This window comes from Lampetra fluviatilis, chromosome 66, assembly GCF_964198595.1.
Source record: "Lampetra fluviatilis chromosome 66, kcLamFluv1.1, whole genome shotgun sequence".
Lineage (NCBI taxonomy): Eukaryota > Metazoa > Chordata > Hyperoartia > Petromyzontiformes > Petromyzontidae > Lampetra > Lampetra fluviatilis.
The window spans coordinates 5912708-5937868 of NC_136340.1; the positions used below are offsets into that span (position 1 = coordinate 5912708).

General features: G+C 54.2%; 1 protein-coding gene across 1 annotated transcript in view; it reads left to right on the forward strand.

Moving 5' to 3' along the window:
• The first annotated feature begins 623 nt into the window (after positions 1-623).
• Positions 624-25161, forward strand: part of GRTP1 (growth hormone regulated TBC protein 1) — a 24852-nt gene continuing 314 nt past the window's right edge. The window contains 10 exon segments of the mRNA XM_078882546.1: positions 624-1106; positions 6488-6657; positions 8022-8180; positions 9944-10068; positions 13099-13195; positions 17309-17454; positions 17457-17483; positions 18726-18743; positions 18745-18912; positions 20724-25161. The exon segment at positions 20724-25161 is cut by the window's right edge and continues 314 nt beyond it. Coding sequence (XP_078738672.1) covers positions 1063-1106; positions 6488-6657; positions 8022-8180; positions 9944-10068; positions 13099-13195; positions 17309-17454; positions 17457-17483; positions 18726-18743; positions 18745-18912; positions 20724-21086 — 1317 coding nt within the window. The 5' untranslated portion in view covers positions 624-1062 and the 3' untranslated portion in view covers positions 21087-25161.

Consider the following 25161-nt stretch of genomic DNA (forward strand, 5'->3'; position numbering starts at 1 on the left):
CTACACTACTATACACTACATTATTATACACTACATTATACACTACACTACCGTCAACTACACGACTATACACTACACTACTATACACTACACTACTATACACTACACTATACACTACACTACTATACACTACACTACTATACACTACATTATTATACACTACACTACCGTCAACTACACGACTACACACTACACTACTATACACTACACTACTATACACTACACTATACACTACACTACTATACACTACACTACTATACACTACACTACTATACACTACACTACTATACACTACACTACTATACACTACACTACTATACACTACACTACTATACACTACACTATACACTACACTACTATACACTACACTACTATACACTACACTACTATACACTACACTACTATACACTACATTATTATACACTACACTACCGTCAACTACACGACTATACACTACACTACTATACACTACACTATACACTACACTATACACTACACTACTATACACTACACTATACACTACACTACTATACACTACACTATACACTACACTATACACTACACCGCAAAAAAGAAAAAGAAAACAAACAACCGTTGTCCGCAACGTCTAGCCTCCGCGCCGACAGAGGCAACCGCCCGAGTTTTTCCGCATGTGTCACGTGACGCCACGTCGCTGTTCCTTAAACCAAATGACAAATACGACAACAAAGTAATGTTTAACTTTACTCCCGCTGCGCTAAAGCAAACACGGAGACCGAAGGTCGACCCCGACGTGGTGGTCCTTTCCGCGTTATATATATATTAATAAAATAATCCCCGCGGTGTGTTTTTTGTTTTTTTGTTTGTTCCGAGTCTCACCGGCCCTCGCCTAGATCGGCCGCCGGCTTTGATGCGAGGGAGACGGCGGAGGTTCGGGTCGTACGGCGCGGTCCGGACCAGGCCTCGGTTCGAAAAAAATGTTTTAAAAGTTAACGAATATTAACCGCCCAAAATGATGCCTCGGGATCGCCCTTAATTAACGATTTATTTTGTTTAAAAACGACAAGAACAACAGAAGAGTGAATGGAAGACGCAGGCAGTGGACTGGCCGGCCAAATGAAAGATCGGTGAGTTTAGTACTTAACACAGGCAAACACGTGGAGTTAAAAGTTTTAAACAATGTGCAGAGTTAACATCGTTTACGAATGCCTACAAGGGCAAGAGCTTGGCGATTAGCACTGAACCATGTGGGAGCCTTGATCTGGCTCTGTGAGCCTCAGTGATCAACACTGAACCCTGTGGGAGCCTTGGTCTGACTCTGTGAGCCTCAGTGATTAACACTGAACCCTGTGGGAGCCTTGGTCTGACTCTGTGAGCCTCAGTGATTAACACTGAACCCTATGGGAGCCTTGGTCTGGCTCTGTGAGCCTCAGTGATTAACACTGAACCCAGTGGGAGCCTTAGTCTGGCTCTGTGAGCCCCAGTGATTAACACTGAACCCTGTGGGAGCCTTAGTCTGGCTCTGTGAGTCTCAGTGATTAATACTGAACCCTGTGGGAGCCTTCGTCTGGCTCTGTGAGTTTCATGATGAACACTGAATCCTGTGGGAGCCTTCGTCTGGCTCTGTGAGCCTCAGTGATTAACACTGAACCCTGTGGGAGCCTTAGTCTGGCTCTGTGAGCCTCAGTGATTAACACGGAACCCTGTGGGATCCTTGGTCTGGCTCTGTGAGCCCCAGTGATTAACACAGAACCCTGTGGGAGCCTTAGTCTGGCTCTGTGAGCCTCCGTGATTAACACTAAACCCTATGGGAGCCTTGGTCTGGCTCTGTGAGCCTCAGTGATTAGCACTGAACCCTGTGGGAGCCTTGGTCTGGCTCTGTGAGCCCCGGTGATTAACACTGAACCCTGTGGGAGTCTCAGTGATTAACACTGAACCCTGTGGGAGCCTTGGTCTGGCTCTGTGAGCCCCGGTGATTAACACTGAACCCTGTGGGAGTCTCAGTGATTAACACTGAACCCTGTGAGAGCCTTAGTCTGGCTCTGTGAGCCCCAGTGATTAACACTGAACCCTGTGGGAGCCTTAGTCTGGCTCTGTGAGCCTCAGTGATTAACACTGAACCCTGTGGGAGCCTTAGTCTGGCTCTGTGAGCCTCAGTGATTAACACTGAACCCTGTGAGAGCCTTAGTCTGGCTCTGAGTCTCAGTGATGGACACTGAACCCTGTGGGAGCCTTAGTCTGGCTCTTTGAGCCCCAGTGATTAACACTGAATCCTATGGGAGCCTTGGTCTGGCTCTGTGAGTCTCAGTGATTAGCACTGAAGCCTGTAGGAGCCTTAGTCTGGCTCTGTGAGCCTCAGTGATTAACACTGAACATTGTGGGAGCCTTAGTCTGGCTCTGTGAGCCCCAGTGATTAACACTGAACCCTGTGGGAGCCTCTGATTAACACTGAACCCTGTGGGAGCCTTGGTCTGGCTCTGTGAGCCTCAGTGATTAACACTGAACCCTGTGGGAGCCTTAGTCTGGCTCTGTGAGCCCCAGTGATTAACACTGAATCGTGTGGGAGCCTTAGTCTGGCTCTGTGAGCCTCAGTGATTAACACTGGACCCTCTGAGAGCCTTAGTCTGGCTCTGAGTCTCAGTGATGGACACTGAACCCGGTGGGAGCCTTAGTCTGGCTCTTTGAGCCCCAGTGATTAACACTGAACCCTGTGGGAGCCTCTGATTAACACAGAATCCTATGGGAGCCTTGGTCTGGCTCTGTGAGTCTCAGTGATTAGCACTGAAGCCTGTGGGAGCCTTAGTCTGGCTCTGTGAGCCTCAGTGATTAAGACTGAACCTTGTGGGAGCCTTAGTTTGGCTCTGTGAGCCCCAGTGATTAACACTGAACCCTGTGGGAGCCTCTGATTAACACTGAACCCTGTGGGAGCCTTGATCTGGTTCTGTGTGCCTCAGTGATTTATACCGAACCCTGTGGGAGCCTTAGTCTGGCTCTGTGAGCCTCAGTGATTAACACTGAACCCTGTGGGAGCCTTAGTCTGGCTCTGTGAGCCCCCGTGATGAACACTGAACCCTGTGGGAGCCTTAGTCTGGCTCTGTGAGCCTCAGTGATTAACACTGAACGATGTGGGAGCCTTAGTCTGGCTCTGTGAGCCTCAGTGATTAACACAACCCTGTGGGAGCCTTAGTCTGGCTCTGTGAGCCTCAATGATTAACACTGAACTATGTGGGAGTCTCGGTGATTAACACTGAACCCTGTGTGAGCCTTAGTCTGGCTCTGTGAGCCCCGGTGATTAACACTGAACCCTGTGGGAGTCTCAGTGATTAACACTGAACCCTGTGGGAGCCTTAGTCTGGCTCTGTGAGCCCCGGTGGTTCATACTGAACCCTGTGGGAGCCTTAGTCTGGCTCTGTGAGGCCGGTAATTAACACTGAACCCTGTGGGAGTCTCAGTGATTAACACCGAACCCTGTGGGAGCCTTAGTCTGGCTCTGTGAGCCCCAGTGATTAACACTGAACCCTGTGGGAGTCTCAGTGATTAACACTGAACCCTATGGTGAGCCTTAGTCTGGCTCTGTGAGCCTCAGTGATTAACACTGAACCCTGTGGGAGCCTTAGTCTGGCTCTGTGAGCCCCGGTGATTAACACTGAACGATGTGGGAGCCTTAGTCTGGCTCTGTGAGCCTCAGTGATTAACACTGAACCCTGTGGGAGCCTTAGTCTGGCTCTGTGAGCCTCAGTGATTAACACTGAACCCTGTGGGAGCCTTAGTCTGGCTCTGAGTCTCAGTGATGGACACTGAACCCTGTGGGAGCCTTAGTCTGGCTCTGTGAGCCCCAGTGATTAACACTGAACCCTGTGGGAGCCTTAGTCTGGCTCTGTGAGCCCCAGTGATTAACACTGAATCGTGTGGGAGCCTTAGTCTGGCTCTTTGAGCCTCGGTGATTAACACTGAATCGTGTGGGAGCCTTAGTCTGGCTCTTTGAGCCCCAGTGATTAACACTGAACCCTGTGGGAGCCTTAGTCTGGCTTTGTGAGCCTCGGTGATTAACACTGAACCCTGTGGGAGCCTTAGTCTGGCTCTGTGAGCCCCAGTGATTAACACTGAACCCTGTGGGAGCCTTAGTCTGGCTCTGTGAGCCTCGGTGATTAACACTGAACCCTGTGGGAGCCTTAGTCTGGCTCTTTGAGCCCCAGTGATTAACACTGAACCCTGTGGGAGCCTTAGTCTGGCTCTGTGAGCCCCAGTGATTAACACTGAACCCTATGGGGAGCCTTGGTGATTAACACTGAACCCTATGGGGGCCTTTGTCTGGCTCTGTGAGCCTCAATGATTAACACTGAACTCTTTGGGGAGCCTTAGAGATTAACACAGAACCCTGTGGGAGCCTTAGTCTGGCTCCGTGAGCTTCAGGCATTAGCGCTGAACCCTGTGGGAGCCTACGGGTGCTGTAGTCTGGTTCTGTGCGTCACAGGCACTAAAACTGCACCGTATAGGACTGTGCTCTTTGGTTCTTTCGGTAACGTCACGTAGGTCTGAACTGAAATCAATCACGACGTCATCAGGTGGGCTCTGTGAGCCGAATACCTTTGCGGTCTTATTGACGGTATATTTGGCAACGTAGTGAATGAGCAGATTCGTCCCTGTGTGTGTGTGTGTCTGTCTGGGGAGCGGTGACCACTGTTAACGTCTAGATTAGCCATGGATGGCTACGTACGGTGCGAAAGAAGTTCAACATACACACACAGCACGCTCACCCGCACACTCGCGCGCACACACTCACACACACTCACTCACACTCACTCACACACTCACACTCAACAACAACCGCCATTCGCCACTAAGTGGCGGTGACGTCACCACGACGCTTGTGCCAGGCCATGTGCACCTTGAGGCTACGTGAAGTGTCGAACGCCCGCTGGCAGGAGGTCACGGGGCAGACCCAGCAGGTGCCACGGGTCGACTGACTGAGATGACCGAGATGACTGGCTGATGCACCACCTGTGCCCCGTACTGTGCCAACTTGCTGTGCTTTAGCCACCCGGCGCTCCGCTCGTTGTTGTGAGCGTCGCTCCTCCGCCCTCCGTTGTTATTGGATGGCGACTGCCTCCAACTGCCCAGTAGCGTCCTTCACGAGCCTCCTCCACTGAGGCCGATCTTGACACCGCTGGTACCAGTCATCGGCAAGTCCACTCAGCTCCACGTCCTCCTGTACCACATCACTCCATCTCTTCTCTAGCCCGTGCCGCGCCCGTTTAGCCCCCTCGATCCGGCCGAACGAAAGCTGTTTAGGCATGCGGTGGCTGGGCATGCGGGCTACATGACCCAGCCAACGCAGCCTTGCCTGCCGGAGGAGCTTACCGATGGGACTTTGCCCAGATCTTTCAAGGATTTGTGAGCTCCTCACACAATCCAGCCTGCAGGTTAAACCCAGGATGGATCATAGGCAGGCCAGCCTAAAGTTTACAACCGGCGAAGATGCTCCATTAGGGGGGTCCACGTTTCGCAAGTGTAGAGAAGGGAGGGAATGACCGTGGCCGAGAAGACCCGAAGCTTCGTGAGGAGCGACAGACCAGGTAGCTTCCACACAGCGTTACGCAACCGATGAAAAGATATTGCCGCTAGACTGATTCGGAGTGAGACCTCTGCTGATAAACTGGAGCCGGTCATGAGCACACTGCCCAGGTATGGGAAACTCTCCACTCTCTCCACTACTGCCCCATCACCGATTGGGAGTTGTGGGAGTGGAGTGTCCGATGGTACAAAATACCCAGACAGGTGCTTAGTTATGGTGGGGCTGATGGTAAGGCCCCACCTCTTAGTGGCACGCTCCAGTCTCAGCAGCAGCGTCTCCAACTCCTCCTCTGAATGAGCAGCTATTACCAAATCATCGGCATACATAACGTGGTTGACCAATAGGGAGCCATCCCTTGATCGCACCCGGGCACACTCTCACACACACTCACACACTCACACACACGCACTCACACACACTCACACACACTCACACGCACACACTCACACGCACACACTCACACGCACTCACACGCACTCACACACACACACACACCCCACACGTGCACACTCACACACACTCTCACACTCACGCGCACTCACACACCCCACGCACACCCTCACACACCCCACGCACACCCTCACACGCACACACTCACACGCACACACTCACACGCACTCACACGCACTCACACACACACACACCCCACACGTGCACACTCACACACACTCTCACACTCACGCGCACTCACACACCCCACGCACACCCTCACACACCCCACGCACACCCTCACACACACACACCCCACACGTACACACTCACACACGCACACTCACACACTCACACACCCTCACACACACACACCCCACACGTACACACTCACACACGCACACTCACGCACACTCACACACACTCACTCACACACTCACACACGCACACACACTCACCCCACCCCCCACACACACACAACTCACCTCCGTGCCATTCCCCCAGCCTGGACCCCTACGGCTTCGAGTTCCCCGCCGACTGCGACCCGTCCCTGGAGGCCCAGCGGGAGTCGCTCTACCTGCCCGTCCTCGCCCGGCGAGCCGTCAAGTGGGACAAGCTGCTGCGGCGGCAGCGGCAACCCGGCGGGGCCGCCCGCCTACGCAAAGCCGCCACCGGTGCGTGTCCCCGTCGCTCGCCCCCCTGAGCTTCTCGTGTCCCCGTCGCTCGCCCCCCTGAGCCTCTCGTGCCCATCGCTCGCCCCCGTCGCTCGCCCCCCTGAGCCTCTCGTGCCCATCGCTCGCCCCCGTCGCTCGCCCCCCTGAGCCTCTCGTGCCTCCGTCGCTCGCCCCCGTCGCTCGCCCCCCTGAGCCTCTCGTGCCTCCGTCGCTCGCTCGCACCGCTCGCCCCCCTGAGCCTCTCGTGCCTGGGTTCGACTCAAGGGGCTGGTGTGGCTTGTCTCTGTGTGGCTGTCTCCTCTGTCGCTCTGTCTGTCTGTCTGTCTCTGTCTGTCTCTCTGTCTGTCTCTCTGTCTCTGTCTCTGTCTGTCTCTCTGTCTCTGTCTGTCTCTCTGTCTGTCTCTGTCTGTTTCTGTCTGTCTCTGTCTGTTTCTGTCTGTCTCTGTCTGTTTCTGTCTGTCTCTGTCTGTCTCTCTGTCTGTCTCTCTGTCTGTCTCTCTGTCTGTCTCTGTCTGTCTCTATCTGTCTCTGTCTGGCTTGTCTCCTCTGTCTGTCTCTGTCTGTCTCTGTCTGTCTCTGTCTGTCTCTGTCTGTCTCTGTCTGTCTCTGTCTGTCTCTATCTGTCTCTGTCTGGCTTGTCTCCTCTGGCTGTCTCTGTGTGGCTGTCTCTCTGTCGCTATCTCTCTCTGTCTGTCTGTCTGTCTCTGTCTGTCTCTGTTGCCGTCTCTCTGTCTGTCTCTGTCTGTCTGTGTGTCTGTCTGTCTCTGTCTGTCTCTGTCTGTCTGTCTCTGTCTGTCTCCTCTGGCTTGTCTCTGTCTGTCTGTCTCTCTGTCTGTCTGTCTCTGTCTGGCTTGTCTCCTCTGGCTTGTCTCTGTGGCTGTCTCTCTGTCTGTCTGTCTCTGTCAGGCTGTCTGTCTCTGTCAGGCTGTCTGGCTTTCTCTCAGGGGCTTCAACAGGATCTGTATTTAGAGGCACCGATTGAAGGCTACACCCAAGATGCGGTGGTGGTGGCGGTAGTAGCGGTGGTGGTGGTGGCGGTGGTGGTGGTGGTGGCGGCGGTGGTGGCGGCGGTGGTGGCGGTGGTGGTGGCGGTGGTGGTAGTGGCGGTGGTGGCGGTGGTGGCGGTACTAGTGGTGGTGGCGGTGCTGGCGGTGGTGGTGGCGGTACTAGTGGTGGTGGTGGCGGTGGGATGGAGGTGGTGGTGGTGGTGGTGATAGTGGCGGTGGTGGAAGTGGTCGTGGCGGTGGTGGCGGTACTAGTGGGTGGCGGTGATGGTAGTGGCGGTAGTGATGGTGGCGGTGCTGGCGGTGGTGGTGGTGATGGTGGCGGTGGCGGTGACGTCGTGCTGTTCCCCGCCTCGGCAGTGAAGCGCTACGTGCGCAAGGGCGTCCCCAACGCGCACCGTGGGGACGTGTGGATGGCGACCAGCGGGGCGCAGGCCAACATGGAGGCCAACGTGGGCTACTACGCTCGCCTGCTCGCACACGAGAAGGACCCCGTGCTCGTGGACACCATCGCCACCGGTGGGTGGGAGGTTGTGGTTGGGGAGCGTGGTGGTGGTGAGCGTGGTGGTGGTGAGCGTGGTGGTGGTGAGCATGGTAGTGGTGAGCGTGGCGGTTGTGGCGGTGAGCGTGGCGGTGGTGAGCGTGGCGGTGGTGAGCGTGGCGGTGGTGAGCGTTGTGGTGGTGGTGGTGGTGGTGGTGAGTGTGGCGGTTGTGGTGGTGAGCGTGGCGGTTGTGGCGGTGAGCGTGGTGGTGGTGAGCGTGGTGGTGGTGGTGGTGACCGTGGCGGTGGTGAACGTGGTGGTGGTGGTGGTGGTGGTGAGCGAGGTGGTGAGCGTGGTGGTTGTGGCGGTGAGCGTGGCGGTAGTGGTGGTGAGCGTGGTGGTTGTGGTGGTGGTGAGCGTGGCGGTTGTGGCGGTGAGCGTGGCGGTTGTGGCGGTGAGCGTGGCGGTGGCGGTGGTGGTGGTGAGTGTGGTGGTGGTGAGTGTGGTGGTGGCGGTGAGCGTGGTGGTGTTGGAATGCGGTGATTGTGGCCGTGAGAATGGTGGTGGTGTTGGTTGCGGGGGTGACGGTGGCGGTGACGGTGGTGGTGACGGTGGCGGTGACGGTGGTGGTGGTGACGGTGGCGGTGACGACGACCCGGGTTCGATTCCCGCTCACGGGCAAACACCGGTGACGATTATCTGAACCGGTCCTGGGCCTCCCCTATGTCGACTCAGCCTCAAATGAGTACCTTGTGCGGTGTGTAGTAAACATCGCCACTGGGGAGACAAAGGCGGCCGGGCGTGGTGCTGGCCACCCACCCCCTCGTGTGCCACAGTGCCGGTAGCCTTCATAGGTGCTACTCGCTAACAGCACTTGCCCCTACAGTCTGCTAGAGGCTACACGGGGGATCATTGTCTGTGTATAGGCGCTGCTGCTACTCGCTACTCACCACACTTGCCCCAACAGTCTCTTACAGGCTACATGGGGGATCTTTGTCCCTGTGTGTGTGTGTCTCTGTGTGTGTGTCTCTGTGTGTGTTTCTGTTTGTGTCTGTGTGTCTCTGTGTCTCTCTCTCTGTGTGTGTGTCTCTGTGTGTGTCTCTCTCTCTCTGTGTGTGTCTCTGTGTGTGTTTCTGTTTGTGTCTGTGTGTCTCTGTGTGTCTCTCTCTCTGTGTGTGTGTCTCTGTGTGTGTCTCTCTCTCTCTGTGTGTGTTTCTGTTTGTGTCTGTGTGTCTCTGTGTGTCTCTCTCTCTGTGTGTGTGTCTCTGTGTGTGTGTCTGTGTGTGTGTGTCTGTGTGTCTCTCTGTGTCTCTCTCTCTCTGTGTCTGTCTGTGTGTCTCTCTCTGTGTGTCTCTGTGTGTGTATCTGTGTGTCTCTGTGTGTGTGTCTCTGTCTCTCTCTGTGTGTGTCTCTGTGTGTGTCTCTGTGTGTGTGTCTGTGTGTGTGTTTCTGTTTGTGTCTGTGTGTCTCTGTGTCTCTCTCTGTGTGTGTCTCTGTGTGTGTCTCTGTGTGTGTCTCTGTGTGTGTCTCTGTGTGTGTTTCTGTGTGTGTCTCTCTCTCTGTCTCTCTCTCTGTATGTCTCTCTGTGTGTGTCCCTGTGTCTCTCTCTGTGTGTCTCTCTCTGTGTGTCTCTCTCTGTGTGTCTCTCTCTGTGTCTCTCTGTGTCTCTCTCTGTGTGTGTCTCTGTGTCTCTCTCTGTGTGTCTCTCTCTGTGTGTCTCTCTCGTCTCTCTCTGTGTCTCTCTCTGTATGTGTCTCTGTGTCTCTCTCTGTGTCTCTGTGTGTGCGCGCGCGTCTGCAGATCTGAACAGGACATTCCCAGAGAACGTCTACTTCCAGGATGGAGCCCAGCCCAGCCTCAAGGAGTCCCTGGGCCGCGTCCTCGCCAGCTACGGCCACCACAACGACACCGTCGGATACTGCCAGGTGACCGTCGCGCACAGAAGGCAAAGGTCCCCCGTGTAGCCTCGAGCAGGCTGCTGGGGCAAGTGCTGTTAGTAGCGAGTAGCAGCAGCGCCTATACACAGAAGGCAAAGATCCCCCGTGTAGCCTCTAGCAGGCTGCAGGGGCAAGTGCTGTTAGTAGTAGTGCCTATACACAGACAAAGATCCCCCGTGTAGCCTCTAGCAGACTGCAGGGGCAAGTGCTGTTAGTAGTAGTGCCTATACACAGACAAAGATCCCCCGTGTAGCCTCTAGCAGGCTGCTGGGGCAAGTGCTGTTAGTAGTAGTGCCTATACACAGACAAAGATCCCCCGTGTAGCCTCTAGCAGGCTGCTGGGGCAAGTGCTGTTAGTAGTAGTGCCTATACACAGACAAAGATCCCCCGTGTAGCCTCTAGCAGGCTGCTGGGGCAAGTGCTGTTAGTAGTAGTGCCTATACACAGACAAAGATCCCCCGTGTAGCCTCTAGCAGGCTGCTGGGGCAAGTGCTGTTAGTAGTAGTGCCTATACACAGACAAAGATCCCCCGTGTAGCCTCTAGCAGGCTGCAGGGGCAAGTGCTGTTAGTAGTAGTGCCTATACACAGACAAAGATCCCCCGTGTAGCCTCTAGCAGACTGCAGGGGCAAGTGCTGTTAGTAGTAGTGCCTATACACAGACAAAGATCCCCCGTGTAGCCTCTAGCAGACTGCAGGGGCAAGTGCTGTTAGTAGTAGTGCCTATACACAGACAAAGATCCCCCGTGTAGCCTCTAGCAGGCTGCTGGGGCAAGTGCTGTTAGTAGTAGTGCCTATACACAGACAAAGATCCCCCGTGTAGCCTCTAGCAGGCTGCAGGGGCAAGTGCTGTTAGCGAGCACCTATGAAGGCTACCGGCACTGTGGCACACGAGGGGGTGGGTGGCCAGCACCACACCCGGCCGCCTTTGTCTCCCCAGTGGCGATGTTTCCAACACACAGCACCAGGTACTCATTTGAGGCTGAGTCGACCTAGGGGTGGCCCGGGACCGGTTCAGATAATCGTCCACATGATGATAAGCCACTTTGGACCACGTTCTTGGTTCTTTCGGTAAAGTCACGTAGAAGGGAGATAATAAAATAATAAAAATTAAACATAATATAATAATACAATTCTCACGACGTTTCGGCCACAACGCAAGCAGCCGTCCTCAGGTGAAGAACAGGTCTGTCGGAAAGACAGCGTCTGAATGAACAGGTCTGTTGGAAAGATAGCGTCTGAATGAACAGGTCTGTTGGAAAGACAGCATCTGAATGAACAGGTCTGTTGGAAAGACAGCGTCTGAATGAACACCACCAAGCTTGGCAGCGTATATTTAAGCAGGGTTTTGCATTTTCCATAAATATGCTAAATTCCTCTGTTGATATGCAAATTATTTTGTCAAGGCGCTCTTCCCCCCCCTAACCCAGCTTAAATATACGCTGCCAAGCATGGCGGTGCTCATTCGGACGCTGTCTTTCCGACAGTCCTGTTCATTCAGACGCTGTCTTTCCGACAGACCTGTTCATTCAGACGCTGTCTTTCCGACAGACCTGTTCATTCAGACGCTGTCTTTCCGACAGTCCTGTTCATTCAGACGCTGTCTTTCCGACAGACCTGTTCATTCAGACGCTGTCTTTCCGACAGTCCTGTTCATTCAGACGCTGTCTTTCCGACAGACCTGTTCATTCAGACGCTGTCTTTCTGACAGACCTGTTCATTCAGACGCTGTCTGTCCGACAGACCTGTTCATTCAGACGCTGTCTTTCCGACAGTCCTGTTCATTCAGACGCTGTCTTTCCGATAGACCTGTTCATTCAGACGCTGTCTTTCCGACAGACCTGTTCATTCAGACGCTGTCTATCCGACAGACCTGCTCATTCAGACGCTGTCTTTCCGACAGACCTGTTCATTCAGACGCTGTCTTTCCGACAGACCTGTTCATTCAGACGCTGTCTATCCGACAGACCTGCTCATTCAGACGCTGTCTTTCCGACAGACCTGTTCATTCAGACGCTGTCTTTCTGACAGACCTGTTCATTCAGACTCTGTCTATCCGACAGACCTGCTCATTCAGACGCTGTCTTTCCGACAGACCTGTTCATTCAGACGCTGTCTTTCCGACAGACCTGTTCATTCAGACGCTGTCTTTCCGACAGACCTGTTCATTCAGACGCTGTCTATCCGACAGACCTGCTCATTCAGACGCTGTCTTTCCGACAGACCTGTTCATTCAGACGCTGTCTTTCCGACAGACCTGTTCATTCAGACGCTGTCTTTCCGACAGACCTGTTCATTCAGACGCTGTCTTTCCGACAGAGCTGCTCATTCAGACGCTGTCTTTCCGACAGACCTGTTCATTCAGACGCTGTCTTTCCGACAGACCTGTTCATTCAGACGCTGTCTTTCCAACAGACCTGTTCATTCAGACGCTGTCTTTCCGACAGACCTGTTCATTCAGACGCTGTCTTTCCGACAGACCTGTTCATTCAGACGCTGTCTTTCCGACAGACCTGTTCATTCAGACGCTGTCTATCCGACAGACCTGCTCATTCAGACGCTGTCTTTCCGACAGACCTGTTCATTCAGACGCTGTCTTTCCGACAGACCTGTTCATTCGGACGCTGTCTTTCCGACAGACCTGTTCATTCGGACGCTGTCTTTTCGACAGACCTGTTCATTCGGACGCTGTCTTTCCGACAGACCTGTTCATTCAGACGCTGTCTTTCCGACAGACCTGTTCATTCGGATGCTGTCTTTCCGACAGACCTGTTCTTCACCTGAGGACGGCTGCTTGCGTTGTGGCCGAAACGTCGTGAGAATTGTATTATTTTATTATGTTTTATTATTTTATTATTTCCCTTCTACGTGACTTTACCGAAAGAACCAAGAAGGTGAATCCATGCTGCAGTCACGAAAGCTTTCAATCGAAATTTTGGACCACCCTTATAATAACTACAACAACAACCCTTATGTGTCCTAACGTTTGGGCCACCCTGTATTATTCTTCACACACACAGGGCATGAACTTTCTGGCCGGCTACCTCCTCATTGTGACGAGATCCGAGGAGAAATCCTTCTGGCTCATGGATGCCCTCATCGGCAGAATCCTGCCTGGTACGTCCCCCACTTATCTCTCTCTCTCTCGGTCACATCCACCGTGACGGCAACAACACTGACTCACAGACTCACAGACTCAACACTGACTCACAGACTCACTGACTCAACGACTCAACGCTGACTCACAGACTCACAGACTCAACACTGACTCACAGACACACAGACTCAACACTGACCCACAGACCCACAGACTCAACACTGACCCACAGACCCACAGACTCAACACTGACCCACAGACTCACAGACTCAACACTGACTCACAGACTCACTGACTCAACGACTCAACGCTGACTCACAGACTCACAGACTCAACACTGACTCACAGACACACAGACTCAACACTGACTCACAGACACACAGACTCAACACTGACCCACAGACCCACAGACTCAACACTGACCCACAGACCCACAGACTCAACACTGACCCACAGACTCACAGACTCAACACTGACCCACAGACTCACAGACTCAACACTGACTCACAGACTCACAGACTCAACACTGACCAACAGACCCACAGACTCAACACTGACCCACAGACTCACAGACTCAACACTGACCCACAGACTCACAGACTCACAGACTCAACACTGACCCACAGACTCACAGACTCAACACTGACCCACAGACTCACAGACTCAACACTGACCCACAGACTCACAGACTCAGACTCAACACTGACTCACAGACTCACAGACTCAACACTGACCCACAGACTCACAGACTCAACACTGACCCACAGACTCACAGACTCAACACTGACTCACAGACTCACAGACTCAACACTGACCCACAGACCCACAGACTCAACACTGACCCACAGACCCACAGACTCAACACTGACCCACAGACCCACAGACTCAACACTGACCCACAGACCCACAGACTCAACACTGACCCACAGACCCACAGACTCAACACTGACCCACAGACTCACAGACTCAACACTGACCCACAGACCCACAGACTCAACACTGACCCACAGACTCACAGACTCAACACTGACCCAGACTCACAGACTCACAGACTCAACACTGACTCACAGACTCACAGACTCACAGACTCAACACTGACCCACAGACTCACAGACTCAACACTGACCCACAGACCCACAGACTCAACACTGACCCACAGACTCACAGACTCAACACTGACTCACAGACTCACAGACTCACAGACTCAACACTGACCCACAGACTCAACACTGACCCACAGACTCACAGACTCACAGACTCAACACTGACCCACAGACTCAACACTGACCCACAGACTCACAGACTCAACACTGACTCACAGACTCACAGACTCAACACTGACCCACAGACTCAACACTGACCCACAGACTCACAGACTCACAGACTCAACACTGACTCAGACTCACAGACTCACAGACTCAACACTGACTCAGACTCACAGACTCAACACTGATCCACAGACTCAACACTGACCCACAGACTCAACACTGACCCACAGACTCAACACTGACCCACAGACTCAACACTGACTCACAGACTCAACACTGACCCACAGACTCAACACTGACACACAGACTCAACACTGACCCACAGACCCAACACTGACTCACAGACTCAACACTGACGCACAGACCCACAGACTCAACACTGACTCACAGACTCAACACTGACCCACAGACTCAACACTGACTCAGACTCACAGACTCAACACTGACACACAGACTCAACACTGACACACAGACCCACAGACTCAATACTGACCCACAGACTCAACACTGACCCACAGACTCAACACTGACACACAGACTCAACACTGACCCACAGACTCAACACTGACCCACAGACTCAACACTGACTCACAGACTCAACACTGACCCACAGACTCAACACTGACCCACAGACCCAACACTGACTCACAGACTCAACACTGACGCACAGACCCACAGACTCAACACTGACTCACAGACTCAACACTGACCCACAGACTCAACACTGACCCACAGACTCAACACTGACCCACAGACTCAACACTGACACACAGACTCAACACTTACCCACAGCCCCAACTCTGACCCACAGACTCAACACAGACCCACAGACTCAACACTGACCCACAGACTCAACACTGACCCACAGACTCAACACTGACTCACAGACTCAACACTGACCCACAGACTCAACACTGACCCACAGACTCAACACTGACCCACAGACTCAACACTGACACACAGACTCAACACTTACCCACAGCCCCAACACTGACCCACAGACTCAACACTGACACACAGACTCAACACTGACCCACAGACCCACAGACTCAACACTGACCCACAGACCCACAGACTCAACACTGACCCACAGACCCACAGACTCAACACTGACTCACAGACTCAACACTGATCCACAGACCCACAGACTCAACACTGACCCACAGACCCACAGACTCAACACTGACCCACAGACTCAACACTGACCCACAGACCCACAGACTCAACACTGACCCACAGCCACACAGACTCAACACTGACCCACAGACCCACAGACCCACAGACTCAACACTGACCCACAGACCCACAGACGCAACACTGACCCACAGACTCAACACTGATCCACAGACCCACAGACTCAACACTGACCCACAGACTCAACACTGACCCACAGACTCAACACTGACCCACAGACCCACAGACTCAACACTGACCCACAGACTCAACACTGACCCACAGACTCAACACTGACCCACAGACTCAACACTGACCCACTGACTCACAGACTCAACACTGACCCACAGACTCAACACTGACTCACAGACTCAACACTGACTCACAGACCCACAGACTCAACACTGACCCACAGACTCAACACAGACCCACAGACTCAACACTGACCCACAGACCCACAGACTCAACACTGACCCACTCACACACTCACTGGCACACTCACTCACACACTCACTTACACACTCACACTCACACACTCACTCACACACTCACTCACTCACTGGCACACTCACTCACACACTCACTTACACACTCACACACACACTCACTCACTCACTCGCACACACACTCACACACTCACTGACACACTCACTCACTCACACACTCGCACACTCACTCGCATCCCGAACAACACTTTTTTGCGATCAACCAAACCCCGTTTCTGCGATCCACCAAACCCCTGTCTCCCTCTACCCCCGCCCCGCTATATAGACTACTACACCAGGGACATGCTGGGAGTGCGTGTGGACCACTCACTCACACACTCACACACTCACTCACTCACACACTCACTCACACACTCACACACTCACTCACTCACACACTCACTCACACACTCACTCACTCACTCACATACACACTCGCACACTCACTCACACACTCACACACTCACTCACTCACACACTCACACACACTCACACACTTGACGTTTCCCCGTGTAGACTACTACACCAGGGACATGCTGGGAGTGCGAGTGGAGCACTCACTCACACACTCACTCACACACTCACTCACACACTCACTCACTCACTCACACACTCACTCACACACTCACACACTCACTCACACACACACTCACTCACTCACACACTCACTCACACACTCACTCACTCACTCACACACTCACTCACTCACACACTCACACACTCACACACTCACACACTCACTCACACACTCACTCACTCACACACTCACACACTCACTCACACACACACTCACACACACACTCACTCACACACTCACTCACACACTCACTCACACACTCACTCACACACTCACTCACTCACACACTCACTCACACACTCACTCACTCACACACTCACTCACTCACTCACACACTCACACACTCACACACTCACACACTCACTCACACACTCACACACTCACTCACACACTCACACACTCACTCACACACTCACTCACTCACACACTCACTCACACACACACTCACTCACACACTCACTCACACACTCACACACTCACTCACTCACACACTCACTCACACCCCCCCCCCCCCCCCCCCACTGTGTAGACTACTACACCAAGGACATGCTGGGAGTGCGAGTGGACCACTCACTCACTCACACACACACTCACTCACACACTCACACACCCCCCCCCCCCACTGTGTAGACTACTACACCAGGGACATGCTGGGAGTGCGTGTGGACCAGGAGGTGCTGGGGGAGCTGCTCGCCACCAAGCTGCCCCACGTGGCCGCCCACGTGGTCAGCCACGGCGTGCCCTGGCCACTACTCACGGCGCGCTGGTTCCTGTGTCTCTCTACGTCGACGTGCTGCCTGTAGAGGTGGGAGGTCACTACTACTACTACCCCCCACTACTAGCCCCCACTACTAGCCCCCACTACTAGCCCCCCACTACTACCCCCCACTACTACTACTACTACCACGGAGTGCCCTGGCCGCTACTCATGGCGCGCTGGTTCCTGTGTCTCTACGTCGACGTGCTGCCTGTAGAGGTGGGAGGTCACTACTACTACTACCCCCCACTACTACCCCCCACTACTACCCCCCACTACTAGCCCCCACTACTACCCCCCACTACTAGCCCCCACTACTAGCCCCCCACTACTACCCCCCACTACTACTACTACTACCACGGAGTGCCCTGGCCGCTACTCATGGCGCGCTGGTTCCTGTATCTCTACGTCGACGTGCTCCCTGTGGAGGTACGAGGCCACTACTACTACCCACTACTACCCCCCACTACTACCCCCCACTACTACCCCCCACTACTACCACTACCCCCCACTACTACCACTACCCCCCACTACTACTACTACTACCCACTACTACCCCCCACTACTACCCCCCACTGCTACCACTACCCCCCACTACTACCCCCCACTACTACTACTACCCCCCACTACTACCCCCCACTACTACCACTACCCCCCACTACTACCCCCCACTACTACCCCCCCACTACTACTACTACCGCCCACCACCAGAACCACCACCACCATAACCACAACAACCACAACCACCACAACAACAATCACCATCACCACAACCACCGCCACCACAACCACCGCCACCAATAAACCGAACGTCACCAATGCCTCGTCGCCATTCTGCCAACCCCTTCCCGACGATTCGGGCTGCCCCCCCCCCACCCCACCCCCCCCCCCCCCCTGCCCCCCCTGCCCCCCCTTGACCCCCCCCATCTCGCCCATCCCCTGCCCCCCCTTGCCCCCCCCCCTTGCCCCCCCCATCTCCCCCCATCTCCCCCATCCCCTGCCCCCCCTTGCCCCCCCCTTGCCCCCCCCATCTCCCCCCATCTCCCCTATCCCCTGCCCCCCCTTGCCCCCCCATCTCCCCCCTGCCCCCCCCCTGCCCTCCCCTGCCCCCCCCCCATCTCCCCCCATCTCCCCCCATCTCCCTCCCATCTCCCCCCATCCCCTACCCCCCCTTGCCCCCCCCATCTCCCCCCGTTCCCCTGCCCCTCCCTGCCCCCCCCTGCCCCCCCGCCCCCCCCCTCCCCCCCCACCACCCCCCCCCCCACCCCCCCCACCCCCCCCCGCCCCTAGACGGTGCTGCGTGTGTGGGGACTCTCTGTTCTACGAGGGCTCCAAGGTGCTGTTCCGCGTGGCCGTGACGCTTGTGCGACACCACCAGGCTCAGGTGCTGGCGGCCAGCGGCTTCCCGGCCGTCGTGACGGCCTTCCGCGCCATGGCGGCGGGGAGCTTCGCCCGCGACTGCCACACGTTCATGCAGGTGGCGGTGGTGGCGGTGGTGATGATGATGACGATGATGATGATGATGATGACGATGATGACGATGACGATGATGATGACGGTGACGGTGACGATGATGACGACGATGACGATGATGACGATGACGATGATGATGACGGTGACGATGATGACGACGATGACGATGATGACGATGACGATGATGATGACGACGATGACGATGATGACGATGACGATGATGACGATGATGATGATGATGACGATGATGATGATGACGATGGTGACGATGATGACGACGATGACGATGATGACGACGATGACGACGATGATGATGACGACGATGATGATGACGACGACGATGACGACGATGATGATGATGACGACGATGATGACGATGATGATGACGACGACGATGACGACGACGATGATGATGATGATGACGACGATGATGACGATGATGACGATGATGATGACGACGACGATGATGACACCGACGATGACGATGATGACGACGACGATGACGATGATGATGATGATGACGACGATGACGACGATGATGATGACGACGATGACGATGATGACGATGAATACGACGATGATGACAACGATGACGATGCTATCGTGTGTCTGCGTGTGCTGCTACTCGCTACTAACAGCACTTGCCCCTCCAGTCTGTGACAGGTTACACGGGGAATCTTTGTCTGTGTGTGTGTCTAAGTGTGTGTGTCTAAAGTGTGTGCGTGTGCTTACGTGTGTGTGATGGGGCAGTTGTGGAGAGAGTGGAGAGTTTCCCATACCTGGGGTCTCACTCCGAATCAGTTGCGCAGCAATATCTTTTCATCGATTACGTAACGCTGTGTGGAAGCTACCTGGTCTGTCGCTCCGCACGAAGCTTCAGGTCTTCTCGGCCACAGTCATTCCCTCCCTTCTCTACGCTTTGAGAAACGTGGACCCCCCTAATGGAGCATCTTCGCCGGTTAGAAACATTTCGGCTGGCCTGCCTACGATCCATCCTGGGTTTGACCTGCAGGCTGGATTGTGTGAGGAGCTCACAAATCCTTGAAAGATCTGGGCAAAGTCCCATCGGTGAGCTCCTCCGGCAGGCAAGGCTGCGTTGGCTGGGTCATGTAGCCCGCATGCCCAGCCACCGCATGTCCAAACAGCTTTTGTTCGGCCGGATCGAGGGGGCTAAACGGGCACGGCACGGGCTAGAGAAGAGATGGAGTGATGTGGTACAGGAGGACGTGGAGCTGAGTGGACTTGCCGATGACTGGTACCAGCGGTGTCAAGATCGGCCTCTGTGGAGGAGGCTTGTGAAGGACGCTACTGGGCAGTTGGAGGCAGTCGCCCTCCAACAACAACGGAGGGCGGAGGAGCGACGCTCACAACAACGAGCGGAGCGCCGGGTGGCCAAAGCACAGCAAGTTGGCACAGTACGGGGCACAGGTGGTGCATCAGCCAGTCGTCTCAGTCATCTCAGTCAGTCGACCCGTGGCACCTGGGTCTGCCCCGTGACCTCCTGCCAGCGGGCGTTCGACACTTCACGTGGCCTCAAGGTGCACATGGCCTGGCACAAGCGTCGTGGTGACGTCACCGCCACTTAGTGGCGAATGGCGGTTGTTGTTGTGTTGTTGTGTGTGTCTAAGTGTGTGTGTGTGTGTGTCTAAATTGCGTGTGTCTAAATTGCGTGTGTGTGTGCCTACGTGCGTGTGTGTGCGTGTGTGTGTCTACGTGTGTGTGTCTAAGTGTGTGTGTGTCTAAGTGCGTGTGTGTCTAAGTGTGTGTGTGTCTAAGTGTGTACGTGCGTGTGTGTGCGTGTCTTGGCTGTGCCAGAGGACGTTTGTGGACCCAGGCAGCCTGCCCATGGCCACCATCACAGCACAACGTGACTCCATCAGAGCCAGGCTCCTGCAGGAGGCCGGTGGACAAGAGGGTGGACGTGGTGGACGTGCTGGTGGTGGTGGACGTGGTGGTGGTGGCGGTGGTGGTGGTGGACACGTGGGTGGACATGGTGGTGGTGGCGGTGATGGTGATGGCGGTGATGGCGGTGATGATGGTGGTGGTGGTGATGGTGGTGGTGATGGTGGTGATGGCGGTGGTGGTGGTGGTGGCGGTGATGGCGGTGGTGGCGGTGATGGCGGTGGTGGTTGTGGCGGTGATGGCGGTGGTGGCGGTGATGGCGGTGGTTGCGATTAGGCGGTGTAGCGGTTAGCGCTGCGCTGCTCTAAACGAACCCAGCGACCCGGGTTCGATTCCCGCTCACGGCCAACACCACCGGTGAAGATTACCTGAACCGGTCCTGGGACTCCCCTAGGTCGACTCAGCCTCAAATGAGTAACCTGGTACGATGTGTAAATAACCATCGCCACTGGGGAGACAAAGGCGGCCGGGCGTGGTGCTGGCCACCCACCCCCTCGTGTTAAGGCTACACGGGGGATCTTTATCTTTGGTGGCGGTGGTGGGGGTATTGGTCGTGGTGATGGTGGAGGAGGTGGTGGTGGTGTTAGTGGCGATGGTGGTGGTGGCGGCATTGGTGGTGATGGTGGAGGAGGTGGTAGTGGCGATGGTGGTGGTGGAGGTGGTAGTGGCGATGGTGGTGGAGGTGGTAGTGGCGATGGTGGTAGTGGTAGCGGCGGTGGTGGTGGCGATGGTGGTAGTGGTGGTGGAGACTGTGGTAGTGGTGGTGGTAGTGGTGGTAGTGGCGATGGTGGTAGCGATAGTGGTGGTGGAGACTGTGGTAGTGGTAGTGGCGATGGTGGTGGTAGCAGCGGTGGTGGTGGCGATGGTGGTAGTGGTAGTGGTGGTGGTAGTGGTGGTAGTGGTCGGATCATTGGGCTTTATTAGTAAAAATCTTTATTTGGAGCTTTCGTGACCTCATGAATCCGTACTCTTTGGTTCTTTCGGTAAAGTCACGTTGGTCGAACACAAATAATCGATCGCGACGTTTCGATGTCAACGCGAGCGACCGTCATCAGTTTCCCCGCTGTGATTGTCTCACCTGATGACGGTTGCTCGTGTTGCGATCGAAACGTCGCGATCTATTTTTTTTTCGACCTACGTGTGACTTCACCCAAAGAACCAAAGGGCATTGATTCGTCATGAATCGGCGTTTTGCGACCCCCACTGCCACTGTGTAGCATCATATTACTACGCGGCCAGGGACTCTACGAGATGATAGGACAATAGTCCTGAGTCCACCATTGGCGATAAGTAACGACAAAGCGGTTATAATAAGCGACTCGCAGAATTGTGTGGCAGTTGCGTCTACAGTCCACACAAGAGATGTCGCAACCGGGTACCCGATACCCGTACCCTACCCGATACCCGGCTACCCGTACGCGACCCTGGTGCGGCCGGGTACGGGTACGGGTAGGCCGTGAGTCACTGGTGAGTCACCGTTTGTCACTCATTTCCCAACGTCTTGTCTCTTCTCACGATTCAAGTTCCTAGAATCAACCCACCCGCGCCTGCAACATGGCTTCATCCCAGAGGTCGCAATCGGGTACCCGATACCAGTACCCTACCCGTACCCGGCCGGGTAGGGTACGGGTACGGCCGGGTACAGGTACCCGTTTGCGACCCTGGTGCGGCCGGGTACGGGTAAGGAATCAAAACCCGTTTGTGACCTCTGCCACACGACTTCCCTGAAGGCATCGACACCTTCAGCGAGCGCGATGCCGATGATCACACGACGCGGTTCGAATATAAAGCAAGGGACAAACCCCTACCTGAACATCCTGGCTCCGCCATCGGGTGCGTTAACCACTGCGCCACCACTCCTCCCCGTCAAAACCACCTCAACGGTACTCGTATTTATCTTACTAGACTCTGTGTATATTTAAAATACGAATTTTTAAACGCGTTTAAATGATTCTTTTTTTTAAAGTAAACCTTTTTTCTTCTTCCCTCCGCTAAGGTTTTGAGCCGCGATGTACTGCATAGCCGTCGGAAGAGCGTTGTCGCGAGGCGTGTTTTTTTTGTTTGCGAAGCGAATGAGTACATCTTCTTGGTTCTTTGGGTAAAGTCGCGTAGAAGGGAAATAATAAAATAATAAACATAAAACATAATAAGATAATTCTCACGACGTTTCGGCCACAACGCAAGTAGCCGTCCTCAGGTGAAGAACAGGTCTGTCGGGAAGACAGCGTCTGAATGAACAGGTCTGTCGGAAAGACAGCGTCTGAATGAACAGGTCTGTCGGAAAGACAGCGTCTGAATGAACAGGTCTGTCGGAAAGACAGCGTCTGAATGAACAGGTCTGTCGGAAAGACAGCGTCTGAATGAACAGGTCTGTCAGAAAGACAGTGTCTGAATGAACAGGTCTGTCGGAAAGACAGCGTCTGAATGAACATGTCTGTCGGAAAGACAGCGTCTGAATGAGTCTCTTGAGTGAGTCTTTCCGACAGCCACGTTCTTCACCTGAGGACGGCTGCTTGCGTTGTGGCCGAAACGTCGTGAGAATTATTTAATAATTTATTATTATTTTATTATTTCCCTTCTACGTGACTTTACCGAAAGAACCAAGAAGATGAATCCCTGCAGTCACGAAAGCTTTACATCGAAAGCGAATGAGTGCAATTGTTACGTGAGCGTAATTCAATGTCGAACGCCGGGTGGGGTGGGTCGGGGGGGGGGGGTGCTTTCGCGACCCGCTACAGTCCGTGGCGCACTGTACATTTTTAAATCCTTTATATTAAGTTCGCTTGCGCGCTTACGACCGTGCAAATCTTTCGGTCGTTTTTTAACCCACTTCCCGTGATCCAATCGAGCTGACATTTTGCACAGACTCGTTGCGCGTGACAATTAATGTTCGTGAAAGTTTTTTTTCCAAAATTTTACACTTTTTAGGACAAAAAAATTATATTTAATTGCCAATTGCTTAATGGTGCAATGCAATCATCTGACCCATAGGTGGCAGCCATCTCAAGCCAGAGGACGAGAGGACTCTAGCCGCCACGCATATGAAGGATTTATATTGCAAAACTTTGCTTTTACGGGTTGCACTTGTTTTAGTTTGTTTTAGATCGTGTAAACATGTAAATGCGCGTTGATCGCCGTGTGAATTTCCCGACCCTGTAGTGGACTACCCACGGTCATTCATGTGCATCCGTTAGCGGCCCCCCTCCACCCCCACAACGTTCAAGAAGTGCGCACGAGTGTGTTGGAGAGCCAAGCCACATTTACAGATTGCGATTTGTCAATGTTGTGGCTTGTGTGTGGTGGGTGTGTGGTCTGTGGTGTTGTGTAGTGTGTTTGTGGGCTGTGCGTGTGTGGTCTGTGTGTGTGTGTGGTGTGTGTGTGTGGTGTGTGTGCGGTGTGTGGTGGGTGTGTGGGCTGTGTGTGTGGTGTGTGTGTGGTGTATGTGGGGTGTGTGGTGTGTGTGCGGTGTGTGTGTGGTGTGTGTGTGGTGTGTGTGTGTGGTCTGTGTGTGGGTTGTGGTATGTGTAGTGGGATGTGCGGTATGTGTGTGGTGTGTGTGAGGTGTGTGTGGTGTGTGTGTGGTGTGGTGTGTGTGTGTGTGGGGTGTGTGTGTGGAGTGTGTGTGGTGTGTGTGGGGTGTGTGTGTGTAGAGTGTGTGTGGGGTGTGTGTGTGTGTGGTCTGTGTGGGTTGTGGTGTGTGCGGTAGGAGGGAGCGGTGGTGCAGCGGTTAGCGCTACGCTGCGCTACGAACCCTGGCTATGACCCGAGTTCGATTCCCGCTCACCACCACCAACACCACCGGTGACGATTATTTGAACCGGTACTGGGCCTCCCCTAGGTCGACTCAGCCTCAAACGAGTACCCGGCTCGTGCAGTAAACATTGCTAACAGCTGGGGGAGAGACAAAGGCGGCCGGGCGTGGTGCTGGTAGCCACCCACCCCCTCGTGTGCCACAGCGCCGGTAGCCTTCATAGGTGCTGCTCGCTAACAGCACTTGCCCCGACAGTCTGTTGAGGCTACGCAGGGAATCTTTGTCTTTGTTTGGCGCGCGTGTGTCTGTGATTTTTTTGGGGGGGGGTAACTTCGACACCAAAATCTTCCGAGATGTCCGGGGAGTCATCTTCTTGGTTCTTTCGGTAAAGTCGTCACGTAGAAGGGAAGTAATAAAATAAAACATTATTACTTCCCTTCTACGTGACTTTACCGAAAGAACAAAGAAGATGAATCCCTGCTGCAGTCACGAAAGCTTTACATCGAAATGTCCGGGGAGGTTTGGGTGATGGACGCACGGACGGATTGGAAGGAAGAGTAGACCAAAGTATAGACTGACGTTGAGACCAATTGCTCTGGC